Consider the following 24592-nt stretch of genomic DNA (forward strand, 5'->3'; position numbering starts at 1 on the left):
GATTAAGGAAAAATGTAGGACATATTTACATGTATATGCGTGAATAGCAAAAAATAACATAAACAGTATTTTAGTCACAGAGTGCTGGATATATCTAGTAGCTTCTAAATTTATTTACAAAATCACAAGTTACGAAAAAGTTTGCTTAATCAGCCAGTTAGAATTTCAATCTATAATCACGCACATACGAACCATATTATATATACCATCGAATGCATAATTCACGAAAATTCGTTCTTCAACGATACTCAATTTTCAATGTAACGTTTTAATATAATTTTATCATTTGCAGACAAGCTGTACGAAAACTGGGAGACAGCGTATGTTAAGCTAACTGACTATCCGATTTAATTTAAAAAGAAGTCGAACAACAGTTATCCATTATGATAATTATCAGCATCGTCAAGGTGTAAGATGCACTCGAACTTACATTCATTTTTTCTACATACATAACGTGTGACGATCGATGAAATACGTATTTTTGAAATTACCAAGTCCCGCCTGCTTATCACTAAACTTTGTGACGAGAGACAGACTCGACAAGAGGTACTTTGCGTAGCATTTGTGTAACTCAGTTGTACAGAAATTGGTGAAGGGTGCACGATGATCGCGGCTAAGCAGGCAGGTAGGTAGGTACATGCTCAGTGTTTAATGCTGCGAGAAAGACAAACTCGACGAGGCCGACACAGCGCAGCTACAGTACAATCAATGACCGCATATTGATCTCAACCCTTCACGGGTTCTACACCTGCAGGGGCGGACCACTTAAGCATCAAACATACATGTTACAAATTGACTGACAATTTACTGTGAACAACATATTCTCTGCTTTAAAATTCTGCTGCTTATCATTTTGCTCGAAGTTTTACACTCGTGCTTCTAGAAAGGTATTTGTTCAATTAAATTGTTATGAAAATTGCACAGCCAAAAGTATTTAGGACTACTTATACATATAATAACAATTGGAAACAATTACAATGTGCAATAAGATATAAATTTTATATAAAAAAAAAGTATTATTTAAAAATTTTATATGTATATATATTATATGTATAAATTTTTTAAATAATATATTTTCTAATAATATAAACTTTGTATTAATGAAATATTTAATTGAATCTTTTAATTACATCACATATGTTCAATTCTTAGCACGACTAATTTAATGGTTCATTTGACTAACATATAACAACAAGTAAAATATGAAATGGACAATGGACATTAAATATTAAACGATAGAAAATATAGAACGGATGATTCGCGTTATCGATACTTGAATTTCGATATCAACGTTCGATATCTCGTAAAAGCAGTTGTTTAATATTAACGAGTAGCAAAGCAGAGCATCGTTACGTTTCTACGACAAATTGTCAAGCTGCTCGAAGAATTACGCCGGATTCTCTTAGGTGACGTTACGTAAAATAAAGTAGGCATAAGAAGTCGCATAGTCTAACACGAGCGCCGGAAGCTTCGAAATGATTGCGGTAACGGGTGCGAACTATGGGGCACTGCCATCATTAAAACCAAAGGATAGAACACAGGAAACGCTCGTTTTATACAAAATAACATCAGGATCGAATATTGGGATGGCGAATGTAGAAATCTAAAACCAGTGAAGCTTTACATCGGCGAGAAATCGTTCGCTCGATTCGTCTACGCAAAGGAAATGAATTTAGGCGCGTTAAAGGGAGATTGGCTGGAAGACCGCGAGATGTCGCGTCGCTCGGTGCCGCGAGCGAACAAAAGAACGGGATTGGTCGCTTCGAAAGTAGTGCCAGACATGTGTTTCGTTTCCCGCCTCGTGGGTTGTTATTGTGTGGGGGCCCCGCCAGTCCGGTGAGTCGAGTGTAGAGAGCATAGGGCCTAGGCCAGAATCGAAGCGCCGTTGGGTTGGCTCCTCGGTACGGTGGTGGCTCTGTCCGACTGGTGACCGACCGTGGTCCGTCCGTCATATTCCCGGTTTGAAAGCAAGGTTGCGACTAGTTGTTGCGACGCAGGAAGGTGTAGTGATCTGTGTACGGAGTTGGAAACGGGTCTGCCGGCCATGGAGAAGCGGATAGAGCTCGAAAAACGGGGAAGGAACCCCGGCGAAGTAAGCTGAATCCCAGTTATTTTATCGCGGTGGTTTCCTCGACACGAGATGATACCGCGGGTTGTTGCGTGCTTGCTGTTCTATCGTGTGCAGGTCTGAGAGCGGGTGCACCGAGAGAGAATCGTATTCCCTCGCGCGACACCGACACCACGCACTCGCTCTGCGGCACGCCACTGGCTCCTCGAAGACGCACGAGAACTCGGATTTCTTGACGGCGACCGCGTGGCTCCAACGATTTATCGGGGCAAGAAGACGTGTTCTCGATGCCGACACGAGTTGCTATCACTGCCACGAGAATAACAGGCATGGCGTGGTTCGCTTCGACGGCCTCTCTCTCCTTCATTTTTCCATTACCTCGTACGAACACGACGCGTTTTATTCTCTCGCTTGGTTCTACATTTTCATTTCGTCTACCGTCTTACGTACTTTTACCAGATCGACGGGATATTCGTCGCAGCCGATTTAGTTAACGGAAAAATTCTCAGGCCAGGTGTCGTATTGTATCAGTTGGAGCAGTCGAGGAAATTTAAGAGTTGATCAGTTGACCGAATTTAACGAGCAGTTGATCAACCGATGGTGGTTTCTCAAATTTTCTACACTTTTAGCCACCGTAACGAGGATTCCCATCGAATTACCAAGTCGTCTTCCTTATCACGCCAGATATGTTATTACATTCATAGAGAAAGCACTATACAACCCGTAGTTAAACGCATTTGAACTTGATTATTCCATGTACAACAAAACGTATGGTATTATACATATATATACCTACAATATATAATATATATTACATCTTGCTGATTCGTGATGTAATACATCGTAGAATCAGTGTCGTTGGCATAGAAAGTAAAACATGTTTAATCAATGTGGATACCGCTTTTTATAATGACTAATTTTTTGCCTTAACTAATATAGAAAAAGTAATACCTAAATAAGCTTTTGTGTACATTTATATGAACAAGTTTATTTTGTGATTCAATTCAGATATTTTTACTTAATCGATGTTTTTGTGGAAACACGTTGCATGAGATAATAATAAGCTATATTTTCTTTTTTAGAATTCTTCTAAATTATACTGGTTTCGAAATTTGTCTTTTAGAAAAAATTTTCCCACTACAAAAATCAAGATGGGTATACATTACTTTTATTTTTATTATCGATAAAAATATTTGGTGCGTAATTATCGTAATATAAAGGTCTACAAACATTACGAACGGAATACACTTTTTTAAAATTAAAACCGAATAATAAGTTTTAGTTTGTATAATTTATTTTGAGGATATTTTTAGAGTTCCATGAAATAATAGAGTTCTGGTAGAAATATAATAATACATTATTTGGCTATTTCAGTAGTCGATCAAGTTTTTATGAGAGGATTGAGTAATTTTATATATTATTTTCCTTGGTCGAAATTCCATGTTATACGCAAGTCGTATGATCAAATTATAGCGTGGCGTGGCTGTCTCTAGGAGCCCCTCTTTTTAAACTATGTGCATCGTACGTGTGTTCCTATTAACAGGAGCAACCAGATCTTAGCAGGTCGTGCACAAAGCATTTTTAGGAAATTGTTAATTTCGAACGTATTAAAATATCATTTGTGGTAGATATGCGTTTAATCTTTCATACAACGCAATAACGAAGTATAAAAAGGCTTTGACAAGATGGTGCCCCTTTCGAACGAGTTTCGAAACATATGCAACCTCATATGCATCTACTAACGAGTCATGGTTACTTACATATATAAAGTATTATGTCAGTATTTAATAGTTCTTTAACCGCTTTTTTCGGCATTCGAAGTGCACTGAATTTACCAAGGTCAGATGAAAACTTGAACTTGAAAGAATTTATGAGATAATAAGACCTAAAGATTACAATTTGCCTCGTATTTCATTATTACAGACGCGCACATCAATCGCTTATTTGCTTCACTAATCAAATTTTAATTAGTTGGCATACGATCCGAAAACTGAAAACGATCAACTTGAAATATAATTCTATTCACGAAGTATCTTGAAAATTTTTAGAAGTATATCCATTCTATACAGTTTAGACCGAATGGGTAATCAAATCACCAGATATGTTTTATGCTACAAATCACTTAACGATAAACTGTTTATTACGTCGCTTAATATACGTTCATATATAAACATATAACTCTGTTTGTTGGATTAACGTAGTGAAACATTCCTTTTGGGAAAGCTGCGCTATATTTCGTACAGTCTATGTATTTTTTTCACAAGTTGTAAGAAGTGTATTATGTAAATCAATTATCAGCGGGAAGAGTTATGCGTGCCATGAGGTGTTGCCATGAGATGCGCGTGCGAGTGGACGTCGCCATTGTTTTCCGGTGCGCGCCAGTTTATTCTTACCAGCAATTCGATTTCTCTACATCTTTTAGAATGGCGTACGTTGTAACGTTATTCCCAATCGTTTCGACGTATAAGAATAATGGTGAACGAACCGATCGTAAGCTCTCTCGTACATCCAATCAACAATCGTGTCTTATGGCGTATTACTGATCACTGTGCAGCCATCTTGGACGAGTCCACTCTGTCACGAACCGACACACGTACGTTTCGCAGCAATAAGAAAATCGAAGTAATTGTTTCACGCGATTTTACCTAACCTAATGAATTTCATTACATTTATTTGCCAACACACGACACATCATTATCTACATTCCTTTCCTAATGTTAGTGTAGAATATAAATATGCGTGGGTGTTTGCATCACGTTATCCACTGGCGTTGTGATGCAGTTCGCTCAGCAGTATCGTAGGTACTAGTTTCCGAACCATTGGATAAGGAAACAGGAAAAATTTATGCAGTGATCGTTTCTAATAACAAAGCAGAATTACACTAGAATTACACTAATACTATTTCTATACGATAAGACCATTCTCGCATAATGTACTGTTCGTTTGAATGTTGCAATCAGGGGTTCGATATACGTTTTATTAGAAATTTCCCCAAATGAAATGTAAGTTGTACGTTATACAGGTATGAATCGCTACTTCGAATATTGTATCACTTGAAATTATTGTTTTAATCTATATATTTTCATTTCGTACGATCTACCGATTAGTCCCTGCCGAAACGAGTCGTGATCATTCCTTCTCGTTTACTTCATCTTAAGGTTTCATCGACTATTGCCTTCTATCTATCCTTATTGTAAACCTTAGTTAACTTGTAGCTGTCATTGATCCGCTCCTATAAGCCACGACAACTTCTCGTAAACGCTTCCACTACGATCAGTGCAACGCATGGCGCAGCCAATCAGCCGGCCGGTCGGAATGTCGGGCAGTGAATCTAAGATAAGGACATGCGACGACTCCGAGGCTTCGCGTGAAAGCGGTTTGTCGTCACTAAAATTTGTTACACAAAGGTGTACTTGAATTTATGACGGTTCCATCGCATCTGAAAAATTTCATCGAGTAGCAATTAACAGATTAATTTTATTTCGCCCATTTATCATGCGCAAATCGTTTCAATCTATTGAAAGGGGTAAATAGCATAGTTCAATCATAATATTTCTGTAGTTAAATAGATAAAGTTTCATAATAAGAGTGGTCGTTCACAAGCTGTATTAACTTGTGTTAAAATGAACCCCGATAACATGAAGACTTGAGACTACTACGCGCTTTCGTTTCTATCGCGTGCCGCAGTCAGTACTTATCGCTTGCCGGCTTTTCTGATGCCGCTAAACAAGACGCGTCGTGCACTCTACTACCGCCCCCCTTTCCCCCGTGCCTATATATCCCGGGAACCCGCTCACACTTCTCTCCCCCTGTATCTCCTGTCTCCTTTCTATCTCCCCTCTCTCTTCACCTTTCTCTTTCTCCGATCAATAAAATAGCCCATCTCCCGCGAAAGCTCATCGTTCGTTTGAATTTCACCAAACTATTATCTGACTTTTTTCACGTATCACCGAATCCTCCTGTCCACTTGTTCACTACGAGCTTACAAATGCAATTACACGTTCGCTTGTGAAGAGTTCTTTTTCCTTGAAACATATTCTTGTAAACCTTAATCCTTAATTGCCATCTTGTATATAAGTCGTATGAGAGTAATAATATCATACGTAGAAATTGATTGTTTCCCCCACTGGGAAGCTTTGATTCTTTTTTCAGCTTCTATCATTTGTACATAAAATTATACTCGTGCGAAATATTGTCACATATGTATACTCCTAATAAATGAAATAATACTTTTGTACCTGTCCTTATGGTTTTTTCACTGTGAATATGTGGTGTTACTATACTTTTAGAATATTTAAGAATTTAATTTAACAGCTGCTATGTTATTCTTTTCAGATCAAGGAACTTGTTCTTGACAATTGCCGGAGTACGCATATAGTAGGTCTGACGGATGAATTTGTTGCACTAGAATCGTTAAGTCTCATCAATGTAGGTCTAACCAGTCTAAAAGGCTTCCCAAAGTTATCAAGTCTTAAGAAGGTAAGCATGATTATATTCATTTGAATAAATTAATTGAAATTGATACATGCATAATAACTAATTTTATTGTTACAGTTGGAACTTAGTGACAACAGAATTTCTGGTGGTTTGAACCTTCTTCAGTCAAGTCCCAAGTTAACTCATCTTAATCTTAGTGGAAACAAGATCAAAGATCTTGATACACTTCAACCTTTAGTAAGTTCCATTATTTTATTTCCATTTATATAACTGCTTTCCATGAATACTAAAAACTATTTTGTTTTGTAGAAGGAGTTTAAGAATTTAAAGAGTCTGGATCTCTTTAATAACGAAGTGACAAACTTGGATAATTACAGAGAGAAAGTTTTCAGCCTTATTCCCAGTCTTCGATGTCTTGATGGGTACGTAATCTGGAAAGAACTGGTGAAATTAATATTAAAAATTAAAAATAATAAAAATTAAATATAATGTAATTATTATTGTGTCTGTTGCAGATTTGATACAGATGACTGTGAGGTAGATGACAGTGAAGGGGAAGATGATGAAGTTAATGGAAACGAAGATGGAGACGGAGATGCTAACGAAGAAGATAGCGAGGAAGGTTAGTCATAAATTAAAATATAAATTGAAATCATAACATGTAACGTGTGTAAAATTTCAGTTTCAGACGAGGAAGATGATGAAGATTTTGACGATGGTGGAGTAAGTTTAGCAACTGTATATAAAGATATACACGAGGTAAAACCTCCACGTGTTTTAAGGTTTATTTTTGCTTTTTAATTATTATTAATTTAATAACTTCAATTATTAATTACTGATACAGGATGACAGTGACGAGGATGATTTCCTCTGTGAGGAAGAAGAAGAAGAAGATGATGATGATAATGAAGATGATGAACAAGATGAAGAAGAAGGTAAATAAATTAAGGCAATTAATTATTAAGGGAATTAATTTTATTACATTTCTTTTCATTACGTTATACAGAATCGTCTCCTGCTCGAGGTAAGAAGAGAAAACATGAAGATGGAGGAGATTCAGGGAACTAGAACCGTAAAAAACAGGTTTTTGATGCTGTTGAATGAGTGTAAAATTCATATAAATAATAACAATAATTGAGACGCCGAGTGAACACCTGGGAATCAAACTAATTGACCGACCAATGACAGACTACAGTTAGTGGTGTGAATTTATCAGTAAATCATTGACTGACGAATTGTCTGTGGAACAACAAATGATTACCATTGCGGGGAAGAAGAATGTGAATGAAAAACGGAAAAAGAGGATAATGATGGCATAAAATAGGACTGCATTCCAGCTGGGCACAGCGCGTTTTAGTTATACTAACGATATTTTATATAGAGTATATAGTTAGAGTATTAGTGATGTTGCATAGTGGGCGAAAGATCAGATATTGAGAGAACACGGGAAAGGCAACAGTGGAGTTTTACACTTGAAGGAGCATATTTGTCTGTTAGCTCCAGTCGGCCAAAGGCTGGTCACGTTGGAATGCAGTCATCGTTAATCAGTACTAAGGTTACATAAGTTACATTTTAAATACATTATTATTGTACCATGAATAAGTATAGAGTAAATAAGGAACAACTTTTGTACAGGTTTACACCATACATTGAGGTGCATTACGCCTCTGTGATTTTTGGGACAGAAAATAAAGAGACAAAATATATGTTGCTCATACATTGAGCTTATATCTATGAAAGACGTATTAAGATAGAAATTTACATCATAAGAATGAAAGAATGGGAAAAAAAAGATATGGACATTTCGTTTATTGTAGTATATAATAGTGTCTCAAATGTATAATTAATATGAAAAAAAAAGAAGGCAGTTTAGTAGTTAAAGTAAAACGTACTGTAGTATTTTCAGTGACATTATTTTGATACATTTAAGTAGTTGTGGTATTTCAAGGAATAATAATCTTGGAAGGAGCTATTAAATAACAAGAACACAATATCAATTGTGGTATCCTAATTTGTACTTCTTGGGTATTCCATGTGCTGAGTGTTATGCTTCATCATAACTTGAATTGATTTAATTAATAAAATTATTCTATCTTCCCATTTTAAATTGCAGGCATTATTAAGCTGTAATGATTAAATGTATTTTATATTACTACAACCTAAAGTTTTTTTACGATAATTATATAGTGTTACTTGTTGAATGGTATCGTTTATACACAACAAGTATAAATATTTGGGACATAATATTGAAAGAAAAAATGGGGTAAATGGAATAAACATTGCTATAAATTCATAATTACCTTTAATTTCTGTCTCTGAAGTTACCATAGCGCTGACACATCTCGTGATGATTAAAGTGCGAAGTTAATGGGTAATGATCATTAATATTATTATTAATATTAAATTACAATTATGGTTTAAAAAAATGTAACAAATATTTACACTTGCGCTTTCGCACTTTTGAATTGTATTTAAAATGAAAAAGTCAGAAACGCAAAATTTAGATTAGAGAAGACAAAATCTGTGGAAAGAAATAGAAACAAAGATGGATTAGATGGTGTAGTTAATGGTGAGACTGTGACAAGTGTATTACTACTGGACGGACTACCAATTAACTACGTGATCGTGAGAATGGATAGGAGTGAAATTAGCGAGTGAGAGTGCAAGAGAGGATCGGTTTTATAAGAAAAAAAAAAATTATGGTAGAGTCGAGGATCTGGCGCCTCAATGTCGCCAGTTTGGTTATGGCCTTATCCAATTTTTCCAAGACTAAAGCAAATTTATATTAGGTACAATGGGTATATTGACATGTACAGGTCCAAATCTGTAAATTTCCAATCTGCAATTTGTAATTGCGGCTCGCGCGGATGTCGTATTAAAAGTTAAATTATAAATAATTAAAAGAATTAAAATATAAATAATTAAACATTTCGCGCGTCCCGCGACACATACACTTTTGTCAATTGCAATTTTGGATAGACCATTTACGTAAGGAAATCTATTACCTTCTATTATCAGATCTATTACATCTCTGTATTGTCTGTCTATTCCGTTGTTAAAGTGGATTTTTATCATAACGTTTGTTTATTTCGAGCAATCCTCATCACAAAATAAGAAAAGATAATTTATTAATAAAATCATTTATATATACAAATCACGGTAATGTTGTGGATAATTATTATTAATCCATCTGTACTTTCAGATTTTAGTTATTAAAGTCTCTACTGAAAACCAAACGATCACCTTCTCAACATTTAAATCATCTCGATATAATTACTAATGTATTTATAATATTGGTAATTTATATATATATTTTTTTATCCGTATTATTACCTTTGTTTTATCATTTTTCAGATGTATTTAATTTCTTATTTGTAATTGTAATGTAGTACTGTATAAACTCAAGTATATGTATCAACCAATTACTATTTCAATCCTTTGCTCCAAGCTAATACATATTAAGTAAGATACTTTTAAGTTGAACTGTGCTTTTGTCTACTTTCAGCTTTAATTTTTCATTCTTTTTCGCGGACGTGTGTTATAAAAAAATCCTTTTACCGTGCATTTGCATAGCTATCGAACACCGAGTGCATTGTAAATGTACGTTGAAAGGATGTTTTATTCCGTATTAATTTGTACGTGGCTAGGGTGGGTCTCCATTCGCAGCAACCTCCACGTGGTGAGACCCGGGTACTATTTATTTGATATATAATTATTAATTGCATTATGTGCTGATATAATACAATTACGAATTATATAGCAAATATTTTGAGCAAATGGCTGCCATAGATTAGCTTCAATTAAACTGGTTTAGAGAAGAAATGCTCGAAAGCTAATTACAGTTAGTGATAGAAATTTTTTAATGAGACTGTTCATAATAATAGAGTAAAGGTAGTAGACAAGTGTTTCATGCTCTCTTAGATAGCTTTCTTAGATGCTACCGCAAACGAGGCACGAGGTAAACCTATCATTTCCGTAATATGTTCTGAAATACCGATCCAATTAAGAACTGCAGGTTTTATTATGCCCTCTATAATCAAGAGCGGAGAATTTAGGAATTAAACAATATCGAAGTGGATAAAGTCACATAAGATTCTCTCGACACAGATTCCAGAAAATAGATATCGATTGAGCGGTGGATACAAACATTAAACAATATCATAACATATTATACTATCTGTAATTCAACGTAAACGTTCTTGATACAATAGGGTAAATGAATAAACATTTTTATGTTATCAAATTTGATTTATATTTAATGGTAAAAGAGAACCGTGGATTACAAATATATCTCCATCGGTTATCGGTTAGTATCCTCTGCATAATCCTTCACCAATAGGTCAGCACCCTTCGATAATCATCTACCATTAGTAATAGTCTTCTCCATGGTCCAATCGATCGCACGTCGAATTTCATCTGGAAGTAAGTTTCTTACACTCATTGTAACATTCATTTTCCTATTATAATAGAGTGGAGTATGTCCTTTCGTTGGATATAGCTCCATAATATGACAAAACTCATAGAAAGATAATTTTATTGTTGTGCATCCATTTTTTTTTTCAAATTGTAACAGCCGAATGTGTTCCACGTTTCATCAAAATCGTGCTATGCAGAAATCTATCCTCAGAAGATCGTACTAAATGATAGTCGACTCTAACTTATTCCTAATATATGCAATACGTTTATTAATTATAGTATTTATATTTAAAAAGAATATTTTGAATATTTTATCGTAAGATATTTAGGCGCGTGCGTAGTGCTGCCACCTATCGGCGATTCGGTGAACCGCGATAAGTCAGCCTCGGCGCGCAGTACGCGTCGAGCGTTCAGTGTTTCTCCGGGCTTCCGTTCGTGCGTATTGGTTGTGGTTTGGTGTCGAAGGAATTAGTCCGGCTAGCCGTCGAAATTGAATTTAGTGTTTTGCGGGGAGAAGTTTCAAAGTCGCCGCCTTTCGAGTAACTTGGAGCAAAATGGCTGAAAGTAAGGGTGCGATGATCGCGAAGACGGTGCAAAAACACGCAGGCAGAGCGAAGGAGAAGGCAAGTACCAACGGAAAGACATATATTTCTACCTTCGTAACAGGTTTCCTCGAAGTGCACGACTGCCGATCGTACGTTTCGAGTAAAATAGTTGCCCTCAACGATATTTTAACCTCACTTCCCACGCGACACACTCCACGCTTCGATTCGTTTCAATAAATAAATTCGTTGCTCCCGTTTGAACGTCTTAATCCTTCAGACGAGTCTGCCTGCTTTGTAGATACCAGTTGCGGTTGATAATATTTGACATATCACGACTGACAGCTAGCCTGAAAGAGCCTTCGTCGAATTTGAAGAACGAGTGGGTAATTCATCAAAATTTTCTTTTCTCTCGTACGTCGATCGTCGCTTATATAATCGGTAAACATGTACTGGTTGTATAGCAGAGTTTCATTTAAAATGACAATTATGCAACTCTTGTCTGGGTTCAGCGTAGCGATGCATATACCACGCAGGTGCATCTTTTAACGCCAGTAGCACACTCTCGAGCGAAATAATTGTAAACCGGGTGGAGATTGTCACGTGACACCAATATTTCATCGTTCGTGTTTGTCGAATGTTTGTGCGTTTTCACAGACTCGTGAATTCCTTAAAATAAACCGAGCGGTAACTCCGTCAGAGGTGGTATTTCAGTTTCTCGTTCTCTTTTTCTTATTCTCTTCGAATTGTTCGATAGAAATTGTATCTCTGTCTGTGTTCAACAATTCCACGTAGAAATGGAAGTTGTTTTGGTACTGTCTATTATGTAACCTACGTCTGACTAAGGTTGTTTCCCTCCGTATGTCTATCTATCCTTTTCGGGAACAGAGGAATGTTACATCTGTTTGTTTCGTTTCTACCTTAACACTTGAAATAACGATACAATTAATGTCATCGAATATCAGTTTTATTACTTGAGCCGTATTTGTTCTAGCGTTTATAATTGACGAATCGAAACTATTTCTGATTTGATATACGCGTGGCAGTAGTTTAATTACTTTTCGATACATGTGTACGATAGATTAGATCGAACAAAACCGTATCGAGAAATATTAAAATTTAGCAGAAGCTGAAAGACAAAGGCAGCGAGAATATTTGATAGTAGGAAGTGTTTCAAGTTGAGAAGAAGTGGGTCATCGGATACGGTATTTAACGAAATATGTAATACTGGAATCATTGATTACTAGCGAGCGTGTTAATCTTGTATTTATTTCGTTTTTCTAAGAACGAAACCACGCCAGTGGCTCGTGCAACATACCGTATGATTGTATAATTCATAGGTATTTTAACTTTCTTTCATGATGCTGGTTATACAGACTTATCTCGTAGAACCGGTCTACCGGTGCCGCAGCCGTGCCAGTGTTACAACTATCATCTGAGCCGAACACGGCTAGCTTCAGAAAAGAGAGAAAATGGATTTTCCGGTTTGGAAACTTGGTAGCATTAAAATCTGTGTCAGTCGGTGCGTTCCAAGCATGCGTGTACGTACGAAATCAGAAGATTTCTATAAATTGAACCATCACCGGTTATTCTTGAAGCATATGGGAGGGAACCAGGCCGATATAAATAGTTAAATGACCGATTGAACGGTGATTAACGTATTGCCGATCGTGGACCGTTAAAGGTAATTTGTTCTAGCGTTTATAAATTTAACAGGCAATTTTAGATTTCCACAGCAAAACGGGCGAGAAAAATTCGCGCGTAATAAAGTTGTACACACACGGATAAGTTCCGATCGCCGTCGAGAATAATGGATTTATATGGACAGCGATCCGATCGCTTCGAGTATTGGCATTCGTGTGTAAAAAGTTCAGCGAGTCACTCGAGGCGAGGAAAGCCAGTGTTTCCTATGTACTAGAAACGATAGACCATTAAGACGGCTAAAGATCCAGCGCCTTTCCTCGTACAAGCGCGGCGTGTTGGCTCGTGGTATCGTACATTATATCGGAATTTACCTTCGCATTTGCTTGCGAGGCTCGGTGAAACCGAGAGGACGATTCATCTGTAACGAGAACACCCAAACGAGAAGTCGAAGGCGTATCGTTCGATCAATGGAGAACAATAAGAGAGGACTGAAGGAAATAATACTAAGGATCGACGTACTTTGTTTGCGTTCTTTATATTTTTACAGGGAAGAAGAATCGTAGGCTGGCTCATATTCTAAATTGTTAAAGTAGTTACCTAGAAATCGAAAGATCCGGGTTCGAATTCCCAATGTAGGTAAAACTGATGGATAGAATTCTTTCTCTCCTATTTCCACATAATAGATTATCCGTTCTATTTACGATTTTTCTTATAATGTTTAGAAAAACTGGTAAAATGCTGTTGCCACATCTGAGTATGCTGTTACGACCCGCGCAGAAAGGAATGCGATACGTTTATTACGTAGACACTGTTGCGTGCAGTAGTTATACGAATTTCCTCTTTGGTCGAATCGCTCGTTTGAATATTCGTCGTAGTTCATCATCGTGTTCTCATCGAAGCATTTGCATCGATGAAATAAGTATATCTCGAACCTGGTTTTGTTGTCCAGTGTCTCCCGTTCAAGTTGAATCGCTTGAATCCACGTCGCCTGGATCTAAGTAATTTGAAAGCACTTTGCCAATGCGAGCCTGTCGATTTACTCGATTTGAAATGTCATTTCAAGTTTCTACACTCGTCCTCGTTAGGAGAGTCGGTTTTCTTTCCAGCTCTGCTCTACGAGCGCACCTGGAACTGCCTCGTCGATTCGCTTATCTGTTATTTTTTTATTTTTTTATCCAAATTGAGATAGTTTTCTCTAATTTTGAACGCGCAGTTGAACGAACCCCTCTTCCTCGCTTTCGAATCCATCGCGAATGACACGAATTCGATGAGTATCGCGTCGTGAGAAGCAAGGTTGTACTACAACGTCGAATTATTTACTTGCGTTGTACCTTGAAAACGTGAGAATTACCGCTGAGAATGTTTGCACAACTCCGTGCAGATTGAAGATAATCACTCGAAGCAATCTTCACCGAAAGAGAAATCTTGGATAAAAATGGCTGGTTGATAAAGGGTAGCACAAAGCCATTCATGTTTATCGCGTGCGTCTCGCAGAGAACGTTAAATCGACCACCTCGTAGGCTAAGCTCGAATCACGTTTATTTCCGTTATTCTCGTATTTTCAAGTGCCATCGTAATCTCGCATTGTTCAACGCAAGTATTACACGAGTGAGAGGATCTTTGATCCGCTTAAAAGTCAACAGTCTTTAATCCAGCAGGTGCGAAGCGATCGTGCGTGGCTAGTTGGAAAAATCAAGGCAAACTAGAGTGGTGTCCGGACAAAAGTGTTCCTGTGTCGTGAAAGTAAGCGATGGTCGCGTTCAACTTTCTCTGTCGTCCTCGTCTTTTATTCAGCATTTGACCGACTACGACTGCTTTGAACAAACGTATCATCAGGGTGCGTTCGTCGGGACAAATGTCGTGGAAATCGCATGAAAGCGCGTAGAGACGGAAGTCTTGGAGGTTCGTACGCAGTCTTCTCTACGATTTCTATCGTGTCCACCACGCTCACCGGGTTACTATTCTCGTCGCCGTGTCCCGGACGCTTTTGCTCCGTGACCGTCGCGTCGGCAAATATATCTGCGAGCTTGCAGCTTTCTGAGATACCTCTAGCTTCGCAGCTCAGTAACGATCTCCATGTTTCCTTTCTCTGTGAAACTTAAGCCACGATGCTCGCGACCTGGTATTTTCCAGAAGATACACAGTCAGAGATATTAAATTTCTTCGTTTGGGACGTTTTGCAGTTTCCAGTGAATTTCGCACGACCACTCAACCCTATCATTGGTCTCGATCTTCGCTTTGTTTCATCCTCCAAAATTAATCCTGGAATGGCTGTACGAATGGACCATCGAACGCCATACAAGTCAACGGTGATTTACTTAGCGAGAAACGTTATCGTCGACGAGCTACCTGACGATCTCTCAGAGTCATCCAACCCAAAGGGAGAAAAGCATAGAACGCAGAAGCGATTACGCTGGCCCTGGTCCAGCGGCGTCGGTTAACTCGGTATAAATACAGAACGGTTGACGATAAACGCAGAGAGGGCTCTTCTTCTTCTTCTTACGCGCCTTTTCTTAGTCGAGCCATGCATCTTCTTGTTTGCACCGCGTTTCGACGCTATCCTCCTTTTACTCGTCCCTTTCTTTCCCTCCATCTCTCTTTCTCTCTTTCTCTTAGCCATCCGCGTCGTTCTCTTCTTGTTATTTCCACGTTTAGAGCCGCGGGACGTACGACAAAGTCGGACGTAAGCGGCAACGTTTTCTTCTTACATCATTCACTGGCCGGCTATATGCGTTACGCGCGAACGTCATACGAACGCGATACACGATGACGTTGAACTTTGCCGGATATTAATAACCACCAACGATTCGAGCGTCTTTTCCGGTGGAGTAAAAAGACGGGAAGGAGAGACGCGGAGAACGCTGGTACCAAGCTTGAGAGGACCGTTGGCAAATGGAGAACCGGCGTTACGCAACGCTCCGCAGCTATCTTACGCCTCTCGCGAGTGGAGAACGGACCCTTAATGGCCGCGACACTTGGTTTTTCAATGGTCCATCGATTGATGATTCTTCAACCTACCCTAACCTTGGTATCTTATCCATTTATCACCTCTAAAGAAGACTTCTTAGCCAATATTTATTATCAATCGTAGCTAAGATGTGTATTTCTTTATTTCTGCATGGAAGAGGAACGTAAACTAGGACCGACAGACGCTCTATTTAAACGATATTAGTCGAAGGAGTTGAAAGCTACGTTCGTTGAATTCGAAACACCTGCAAGCAAGAGGCTCGTCGGTTCTCCATTGCATAACGGGATCCAGTACGTCGGTCACAATCAAGCGCGGAGGAATAATCGAAGAAGACAAACGAGCGTCGGAAATGTTGATCACAGGAACAGAATTTCTCGACGCGAGATAATTCCTATGCCTGTTGGTTGCGAAATAACCCTGGCGTTTCCACGCTGGTATAAAAAAGATAGGAGGAACGCGGTTGAAGTCGTGCCAAGAATCGGATACTGCACACGACGTCGTCTGTGTATCGAGGAACAGATGCAACGACTAATGTACATTCAACGATTCGTTTCGTCCATTCTCTTCTGCTGATAATAAACTCGTGGTGTGTACCTGCTTGGTTATTTAACGAGGCTTCTCGCGAGGAAACAAATCGCGTTCCACGTTTCATTGCAGTTCCCGCGCTTTTTTCCAGCCAGAGGTCGGACATTATGCAAACTTTTACTGGATGCGTCTGACACGGTAGCTGACGTTATTAGACGAGTAATTAATACCAAAGAAGAGACATCTGTTCGATTAAGCGGAACTGACACGACTCGAGGCTCCTGCTAAGCGATCCATCGCGAGCCAAACGTCTGGTAACCTCGTTGCGCGAGGAAACGCAGCCGGTTCCCAGCTAGCCGGAGAACAGGATCCTCTGGTACCGGTCTGGTATCCTCGGTACCTGCGGCTTTATAACGGGAGCTTCCCTGAGTCACGAGAAGGCAAAAGGATTCGCAGTGCCGTTGCCAGCTGGTGCAACACCCGTTGCATACGAAATGCAAGGCGGAGCCAGAGAAAACGAGAGAGAACGAACGTGGGGTGAGGGGGAACGGTTATGCGAGCTCTAAACGCGAGACGGGGACAGAGACGTAGAGGCGTTTCGGTCGTTCGAGACGGAAATGGGACGAATCATCCGTCGCCCCATTGTGATCTTCGCTCGCCTCGTTCCGTTCAATTGGATCGGAAATTCAGGTTGAGATCACCTGCAGCCAGACGGCGGTAAAACGATTCGTCGCGTTTAAAACCAAGGAAAGTCGTTTTGGAATAATAATTATTATACAGACGAGGTAGAGTGGCTGTCGTTCGGTATTTTAGGTAGCTTCATGGAGGAACTTTCATCGGGGTCAAATCGAGTGGCCTTGGCGGCCGCAGAACTGGTTCACCGCGCTCCGTCCACCTATTTTTGAACCACCGGTCCTCGGATTTGCCAGGCACTTGCGGCGAACTCTGCTGGAACAAGAAAACATCTCCTCCGCCATTCCCAAATGAGACATCCTCCGAAATAAATGGACGCTGGTGGTGTCTTTGAATTTAAACGATCGACCTGTTCCACTTGTTTGGGTTTGATCGAAGATTACATAGCCTAATAATACCAAAGATTTCTCAATATTGCAGTCGAGATGCACGACGATCGATTGCACCTCGGCTATGCGCTATATTTCGGTGAAAGTGACTTATTATGCCCAGGATTGACATATTGTAGCGACTTGTACGAATGTATAAGATTGATTTTAGAGGAAGGAAAGCGATAATTTAGCATAAACTCGAACTTTGCACAGTGACGAACAAGGTATTTTCGGAGGTATCACTTAAACAAGCAAGGCTTATCTCGTTGGAATAGTTGAAATAGCTAAACGATTCGATAGACCATTGTCTATCTAGCAGTAAACGTTGCTCGATTTGGAAGAAGAATAGATGATAACGCTATCATGTTTGTTCATTTCATTCTGGAAGTTAATCGATGGTTGAACGTTTCCTGGAATTATCAGCGATCGTACGGATGAACGTACGTATTTTCCCATCAAACAGCCTCGCGATAATCTACGAAATGGACGCGGACAATCGCTGATTAATAACCGCCTAAGTGTAGGCGTAATGATAGCGTGTAACGAGGGGAGAGAAGGTTAATTAGCCGGGGGAGAGAAACGAAATGACAGTTATTTAGAAGAAAACAAACGGTACGTGTGTTTAGCGATAGAAACTGTGTGTACGCGTACTACGATTCTTTCAACTGGGTTACGACCTAGTTCAGCTATTCTGAGCGAAACTGGCAGACACTCGGTTCGTCGCCAGAAAAAAAAGGTTAATGTCGGCATACCTGTAACCCACGTGCTCGACTAATCGGAATACTCGACTCGCGCGAACGAGTCTGATCGCCGTTTCGTTTCTCTCGACAGTTCGCGAAAATTAATCAGTCCGTCGACAAAGAAGGCCACCGCCTTATTGACCGCGTCCCTTTTTCCTCTCCGACAGATTTCACGGTTCCCTCGATTAAATTACGCAACGTATCCGTGTCGCTCGCGAATTCCTTTCTCGGTTTCCTCTTGATAATTAACCCTTTCGCTATCGCGCGACGCATATATCGCGTTCTGAAAATACATGCGTCGTACTGTCGCGCTTTAGAACATTTCAAAATTGGCTTGTAAACAGCAGCAACGAAAGCATCGAGTCGTAATATTTTATATTACGTGCGAACGATCGTTTTCATGGGACGTCTATTCAAAAGAATCTTCCCTACTTACTTTCGAAGTACTACTTAGCGCTGAAGCTTTTTACAATCTTCAAAGTTTACGCAATGAAAAGAAAATACACAGTTTTTAAGATCTTGTTACCACGATCCATACTGTTTACAACGTTCCTCTAATTTTACGCTCTTTTTTCATTTGTACATACGTCATTGTACTGTACCAACAGAGACACGATGGAAGTTTTCGTCGATTTCGAACAGGGTCGATGGCTAGGTACGGATTTAGACAGTTCTCCTGGCCAAATCATCGTTCTCTTTGAGTCCTCGGAAGCCAAGGTGCGATCGTCTGGTGGCGCTTGGCCTATTGTCGGCCAGAAACTCTCACGTCGCTACGTTACAAAGGATTCCATTAGATTTCTTGGAATAATCTGGTACACGGATCTAGACGGGCGTTTAAACCGTTAGCGCCTCTTCTCTTATTGGCGCCACTTTTTCTGCAGCTACTCCTCGCGATCTTTTATTCCTCGCATCCCAATGAAATAATAAACGCGAATAAATTTATTCACAAACATATCGGTATAAGACTGTTCTCTTTAAAGGCGCGTTGCATTTCTTCTTTGGCCACGTTACATTGCGTAGCCGATTTATCACTGGCCCGATTCGGTCTCAGGGTGAACCAGCTGCGAATCAGATTGTCTCGAGCCTTCGCGTCCTACGTTTCAAAATCGAGAACGAGGCGTTGTTCGATTTCACCGTTTTTTCACTCGTGATGAGGAACAAGAGGAGGAATAGAGCAACCGCGAGTAACTTGGCTATTCATACGAAAACCATGAACCGCGCAACCGCTTATTTCCCCTAATAAAAATCCCATTCGTTACATTCGCACGTACAATTAGATCATTCGCTTTCTCTGCCTACATCAATCTGCAATTTCCTCCCGGTTGAAAAGCTTGAATAGCGAGCGTGCAATCTGAATGAGATAAAGGATGAACGCGCTGCCTAAGACGCGCTCTAGAAAATCTCGGCTCGTAACGCGAGGAGGAAGAGGAGCGAAGCGCCAAGTGGAGGAGAATGGGTTAGCTGAACTTAAGCCCTTCGCGAAATCTTACCAACGCGTATTTAATTTACGAGACACGCGTCAGCTTCCACTCGCGTCAGTACTTGTTTCTCTTCTTCTTTGGCATCGCGTACACGAATTTTTTCGCGATGCGTAAGGTTTAAGCTTTACGATAGAAATCATACGAAAGATACTGCTCCATTGGATAGTCCAACAATTGGGACTTCCTTTTTACCAAGGGACCTGGAAGGAAATGCAAATCGAGCGTCGATTTATCAACTAGGCTGATTCTGAATGCTCGTCAAGTAGGAGGATCGAATCCAGCGGAGAGAATCGGGTCGCGACTCGGTTTCTTCTACGCGCGGACCGTTGCGATCGAAGAACGCTGTTCGGCTGTGACACGCGAGATTACGCAATGTCCAGGAGGAAAGTGTAACAGGGTCGCCGCGGCGATCCTCGCGCGGAGAGAGAATCGAAATGCGCGGCGGAGGAAAGTCGGTGGAAACGAAAGCGCGGGCGAAACGTAAGAAAGAGAAATTAAATCACGGAGTCACGCGAGTTAATGCGAATTATAAATTATGCGCGCGATATAACGCGTGTTATCTGTAAAGGATATCTGCTGTTCTGCCTCGGTTAAGTTACTTTTCCACGTCATTGTACTTTCACTCGGAGATTCCGTGCGAAAATGCGCGATACATTTCTTCTTGGGAATTTAAGGTAACGTGGTAGTTCGATCTTTTTTTTATAGCACGCGTTAATATCTTATTAGTATCTACAAATGAATATGCGTGTAATAAATATGGATTAACATAGGTACGATTAAACGTCGAACCGATTTTCTCAGCCCCCAACAAATGGTACAGCCTGGACGCGTCACGTTCTGCGTAAGAAGCAATTTCACGATGGACACGAAGACACGTTGTTACGTAACAAAGGTCTGCCTACTCGTAGAGCAAACATATGTACTACTCGCGTTTCGCGTTCAGTCACGCTGGAACGGACGAGGATGCGGATTGTGCCCGGGTTGCGTCACACCAAGAACTTTAAAGTAGATGCATTCGCGGAGAGATAGGTGTGGATAATTTGTCCTGCGGATAAGCAGATAATTATATTGACCTTCGTTGCGGTTGCCACCCGATTACGCCGGGCACGTCGTCACGGCAATTTTGCTTCATCAGTACGCACTCGTGGACTGTAGGGTTCGTTAAGTCCCGAGTTGGGACACAAAAGGACCAGCAATCGTATTTACCAGCCGCTATCAAACGGATCCAACTCGCGTTGTATCCAATTTTTTTCGTTCCTCTATAAAAGCCAACCTGGGCTCTTTGTACTTCAATCGAATTATTACCGTTATAATCTCTATGGGTATTAATTTTCAGATGCTTTCGACTTCTGTACGCCTAAGTACTGATTCTCGAGCGAAGAGCACTTCCGGATAGCTCACTCGGCTCTTGTATTCGCTTGTTCGCGTTGCTATGAGTTGGAATGGAAAATATTTTCAAGCTGTGTTATTCAACATGAACGTACATTACCTGCAACCGAAAGTTTCGCTTATTGTCAAGCGTTACGCAAACAACGGTGCACCGCTACAGCCGAGTCTGACTATTTCTGTTCGTTGTATCGTGGACGATCGTTTCTTCTCAAAGTTATAAATACTGTATGGAAATAGAAAAGTGTGATTGACGTCCAATTCATCAGCGTTCTACGTGCAAACTCGGTAACGCAGCCTCACAATTGGCAAAATTGATTAACGAACAGGACAATTATTATCTTTGGGTAAAATAGTTCGAACAAATCGTTTAAAAGTATTTCTTAGCTTAATAAATTTGGACTTGACACGATAGTGACCGTCTGCTAAGTATCGTAGCACTTATGCTATGCAACAGTGCAATTGAAACATAAGATTTCTTGCGTTCAATGTTATAAGTTTTTCGTAACAGATAGTACAACTTATATTCTTAATCGCATATTGAATTTAAAATGGGACCAATTACGTATTGTCATAAGAGCAGAAGATCGTCGTCGCATTGTCGCTGTTTTTCGCATATCCTGGGAATCTAAACCGTTTGGACGGTCTGTGGGAAATTCTAGTCGCTACTTTATTATTACATACTACGCTATGATAAAACAGTCGTACAAAACGAGCAGGTAATCATAGGACACTTGTTCCCATAACGATCTCGTATGCAATAAAAACGAGTACTCCAAAGCGTAACCGTAAGCATGCTATTTCTTAGACGATTCTGTTTAGATCATCTACAAGTTTCAGTCAGAAAGTCAGTCATTTTAATTCAATTTCACTCCCACGACCTTAAACGCGAAATTTTTAGCAATGTCAAATAATTCTATCTCGCGTAACCTTGCTGCTCTATACGAGGATCTAGAATTTCGACCATATAAAACTATTGTACAAATCTACTTCGCCATGACTCAATTTGTTGTTTGCCGTGCCCAACGCTCTAATCAAGTTAGCCTTCGCAAAATGAAATAGTGCAAACGTAATTGACGAGCAAGTGTAGCCGCTCGTTTTCACGTGTGCAATTATACTTTGGTTACTGATTTCCTGCGTTTCGCAATACGCGAGGTGCACCACAGCTGTCGATTTCGTAATTTCCAAAGGCGAACGCCCAGACGGATTGTATTCCGATCTTAATTATTTTCGACGGGCAGCCCCGCTTTTTTTACCCATTATCCAGCCCAACATTACTCACTCGTCGAAGAAGCAACGTTCTGGCCGCGGTGAGACAATCCGTATTGTTCCATTGGTATCGCCGCTGACTATTCATGCGCGTTCGATGTTGACGACCGCGACAATCGCTTTAATAAGACTTGGTCTTCACTTTTGCGAGCGTGTTATTCGAAATAAGGAGATACGAATACATTATCCACGATATAAACCATCCGCAGAGTGCGCACAGCGTTCTGTGTGACTCAGAGCGTGATTTTATCCAGTAGCAAATGATTGCATAAATTTTTTTTATCGCGCCGTTCGTTCATCGCTAACTTTTCACCAAGTTGCAAAATGTATCTCTGTTTCAGTTGAAAACGCGGTTAACGTGCTTGCAAATTGTAGCACGTTTGTGTCTTTAAAAATAACTCGATCATTGTTGACGGTATATAGACAGAATATTTCTTTACAATTCGATACCCAAATAAGTATATCTTGCGCGAGAGTGTCGTAAGGTCGCGCAGTGATTCCATCGTACCTAATACGGAGGCCGTCTAGTACCCTATTAATTAGCATACGTGTTGGCGGATACACGTGGTTTTAATTGTATGCGCGCTCGGCTCATTTTCACCGCTGACCACAATTACAGCTCGTGTTACATTAAATGTTACGCTGGAATTTATATCAATAACGCTCTATCGTACATTGTATCGTATTTTACAGTGTAAAGCGTTGATGTGTCCGTGCGGTTAAAATATTGGACAGGGTCGAATTTACCGCGTAACAAATCATTCGCGGTTACCGTTAGACGGTGAATGAAAAAATGAAAAAATAACAGTACGCGAAACTGAAAATAGTCGAGCTCTTGGAGCTGAAGAATGTCTAGATGGATGCACGCGCCAAGTGCATGGAGAAACGCGACGGTCGTTGCGTATCCACGAATTCACCTTGCCACTCCTTTCTTTCCTCGTGCTGTTCGCAGTCCAAGCGTTATTCAACTTTACAGCTTGTAAATAAGCGTGTGCATATATTCAGAACACGCAGGTACGTCATTCCGATTTCCAGTTGATCTTTGGTCGCGTTCTTTTAGTTGGAAGGGACAGTGGCTCGATCGCGAGTTCAGTTTTTCATTCAGTCGCTGGTTTTACGAGTTGGTAATCGGTCTCGACGAATTTTCTTCGTGTCCTGTTGAATCTTATCTAATCACTCGACGAGAGTTATCGCAATTTGTAACAAGTCATACTTGCTTAGTCTTAAAATGTATCGCGCATAGATTCACATCAATTACATGACGCGTCGTTTCACGAGTTTTCATAGAACGTGACAATTACGTTCGTCATGTCATCGAGACGTAATATATAAAAATCGATGAATGTTTTACGCTGGAATGTAGCCGTTTCAAAACATGTTTTGTAGAGTAAAATCGAGAAGCGGAATTAGTTACTGTCGCATTGTTATTCGAGTTTGAAAACAATGTTGATAAATGCCATAAGCATCATGAATATTTAATACGATCTTCTGTTCCTCGATTCGCGCTCCAAACGCTATTCGCCCTCTTTCTGTCGTCAGAGATACTTTTTATACCGATTGTTCGTTCTGCTTTCGATTTTACGATTATTCGCTGAGAAAATTGGTAGAACGTTGCGAATTTAAAAATGGTGGGCAGCTTCTTGGCTTCGTTCGACTCGCAATTTTCTCGAGAGCTGTTTAACGTTTAAGCAGTGATGTTGATGGAATCAGTTGGACGTAGCTGGAATACATAATTACTTATTGTTGCGCGAGATTGTGTACATTCCGAATCTACTCTCTATTCAATCTGTCCGCGGTATGATCCGACACGAACAGACGCTATTTACAAGGATACCGTGTAGGAAACACCACCCATGATTTTCATTGTTGCTGGCCCGCGTTCCTAGAAGTCGTTCGATGCCGGCGCCATTCATTCAGAAGAATGGCAGCCATTATGTAACGCGGGATAAACGTAGAAATGAAACGTTTAGCCGAGATACCTGGAACACTCGCGACTATATCTCCAACTCGAGGAAGAAATTAGAGAAGGATACGAGTAACTTCATTATTCCA

At 40.0% G+C, this 24592-nt stretch overlaps 2 protein-coding genes across 5 annotated transcripts in view; both read left to right on the forward strand.

Moving 5' to 3' along the window:
• Positions 1-1809: 1809 nt before the first annotated feature.
• Positions 1810-9659, forward strand: Mapmodulin (acidic leucine-rich nuclear phosphoprotein 32 mapmodulin). Its single transcript, XM_076908560.1, has 8 exons — positions 1810-2092; positions 6404-6547; positions 6623-6742; positions 6815-6927; positions 7021-7127; positions 7188-7264; positions 7350-7440; positions 7512-9659. The coding sequence occupies exons 1-8, from the start codon at positions 2045-2047 to the stop codon at positions 7571-7573; spliced, it is 762 nt and encodes a 253-aa protein (XP_076764675.1). The 5' UTR covers positions 1810-2044; the 3' UTR covers positions 7574-9659.
• Positions 9660-11325: 1666 nt separating this feature from the next.
• Positions 11326-24592, forward strand: part of Amph (amphiphysin) — a 29094-nt gene continuing 15827 nt past the window's right edge. For all 4 annotated transcript variants that reach the window (XM_076908574.1, XM_076908575.1, XM_076908576.1 and 1 more), the window contains exon 1: positions 11326-11544. In XM_076908574.1, coding sequence (XP_076764689.1) covers positions 11476-11544 — 69 coding nt within the window. In that variant the 5' untranslated portion in view covers positions 11326-11475. The remainder of the gene's footprint in view (positions 11545-24592) is intronic.

Source organism: Xylocopa sonorina, chromosome 18 (assembly GCF_050948175.1).
Source record: "Xylocopa sonorina isolate GNS202 chromosome 18, iyXylSono1_principal, whole genome shotgun sequence".
NCBI classification, from domain to species: Eukaryota; Metazoa; Arthropoda; class Insecta; order Hymenoptera; family Apidae; genus Xylocopa; species Xylocopa sonorina.

Coding starts and splice junctions, on each gene's coding strand:
- Mapmodulin (XM_076908560.1), top strand. CDS start 2,045: ATGGAGAAGCGGATAGAGCTCGAAAAACGGGGAAGGAACCCCGGCGAA. Junction 2,093..6,403: donor GGGGAAGGAACCCCGGCGAA/GTAAGCTGAATC, acceptor TATTCTTTTCAG/ATCAAGGAACTTGTTCTTGA. Junction 7,441..7,511: donor TGAACAAGATGAAGAAGAAG/GTAAATAAATTA, acceptor TACGTTATACAG/AATCGTCTCCTGCTCGAGGT.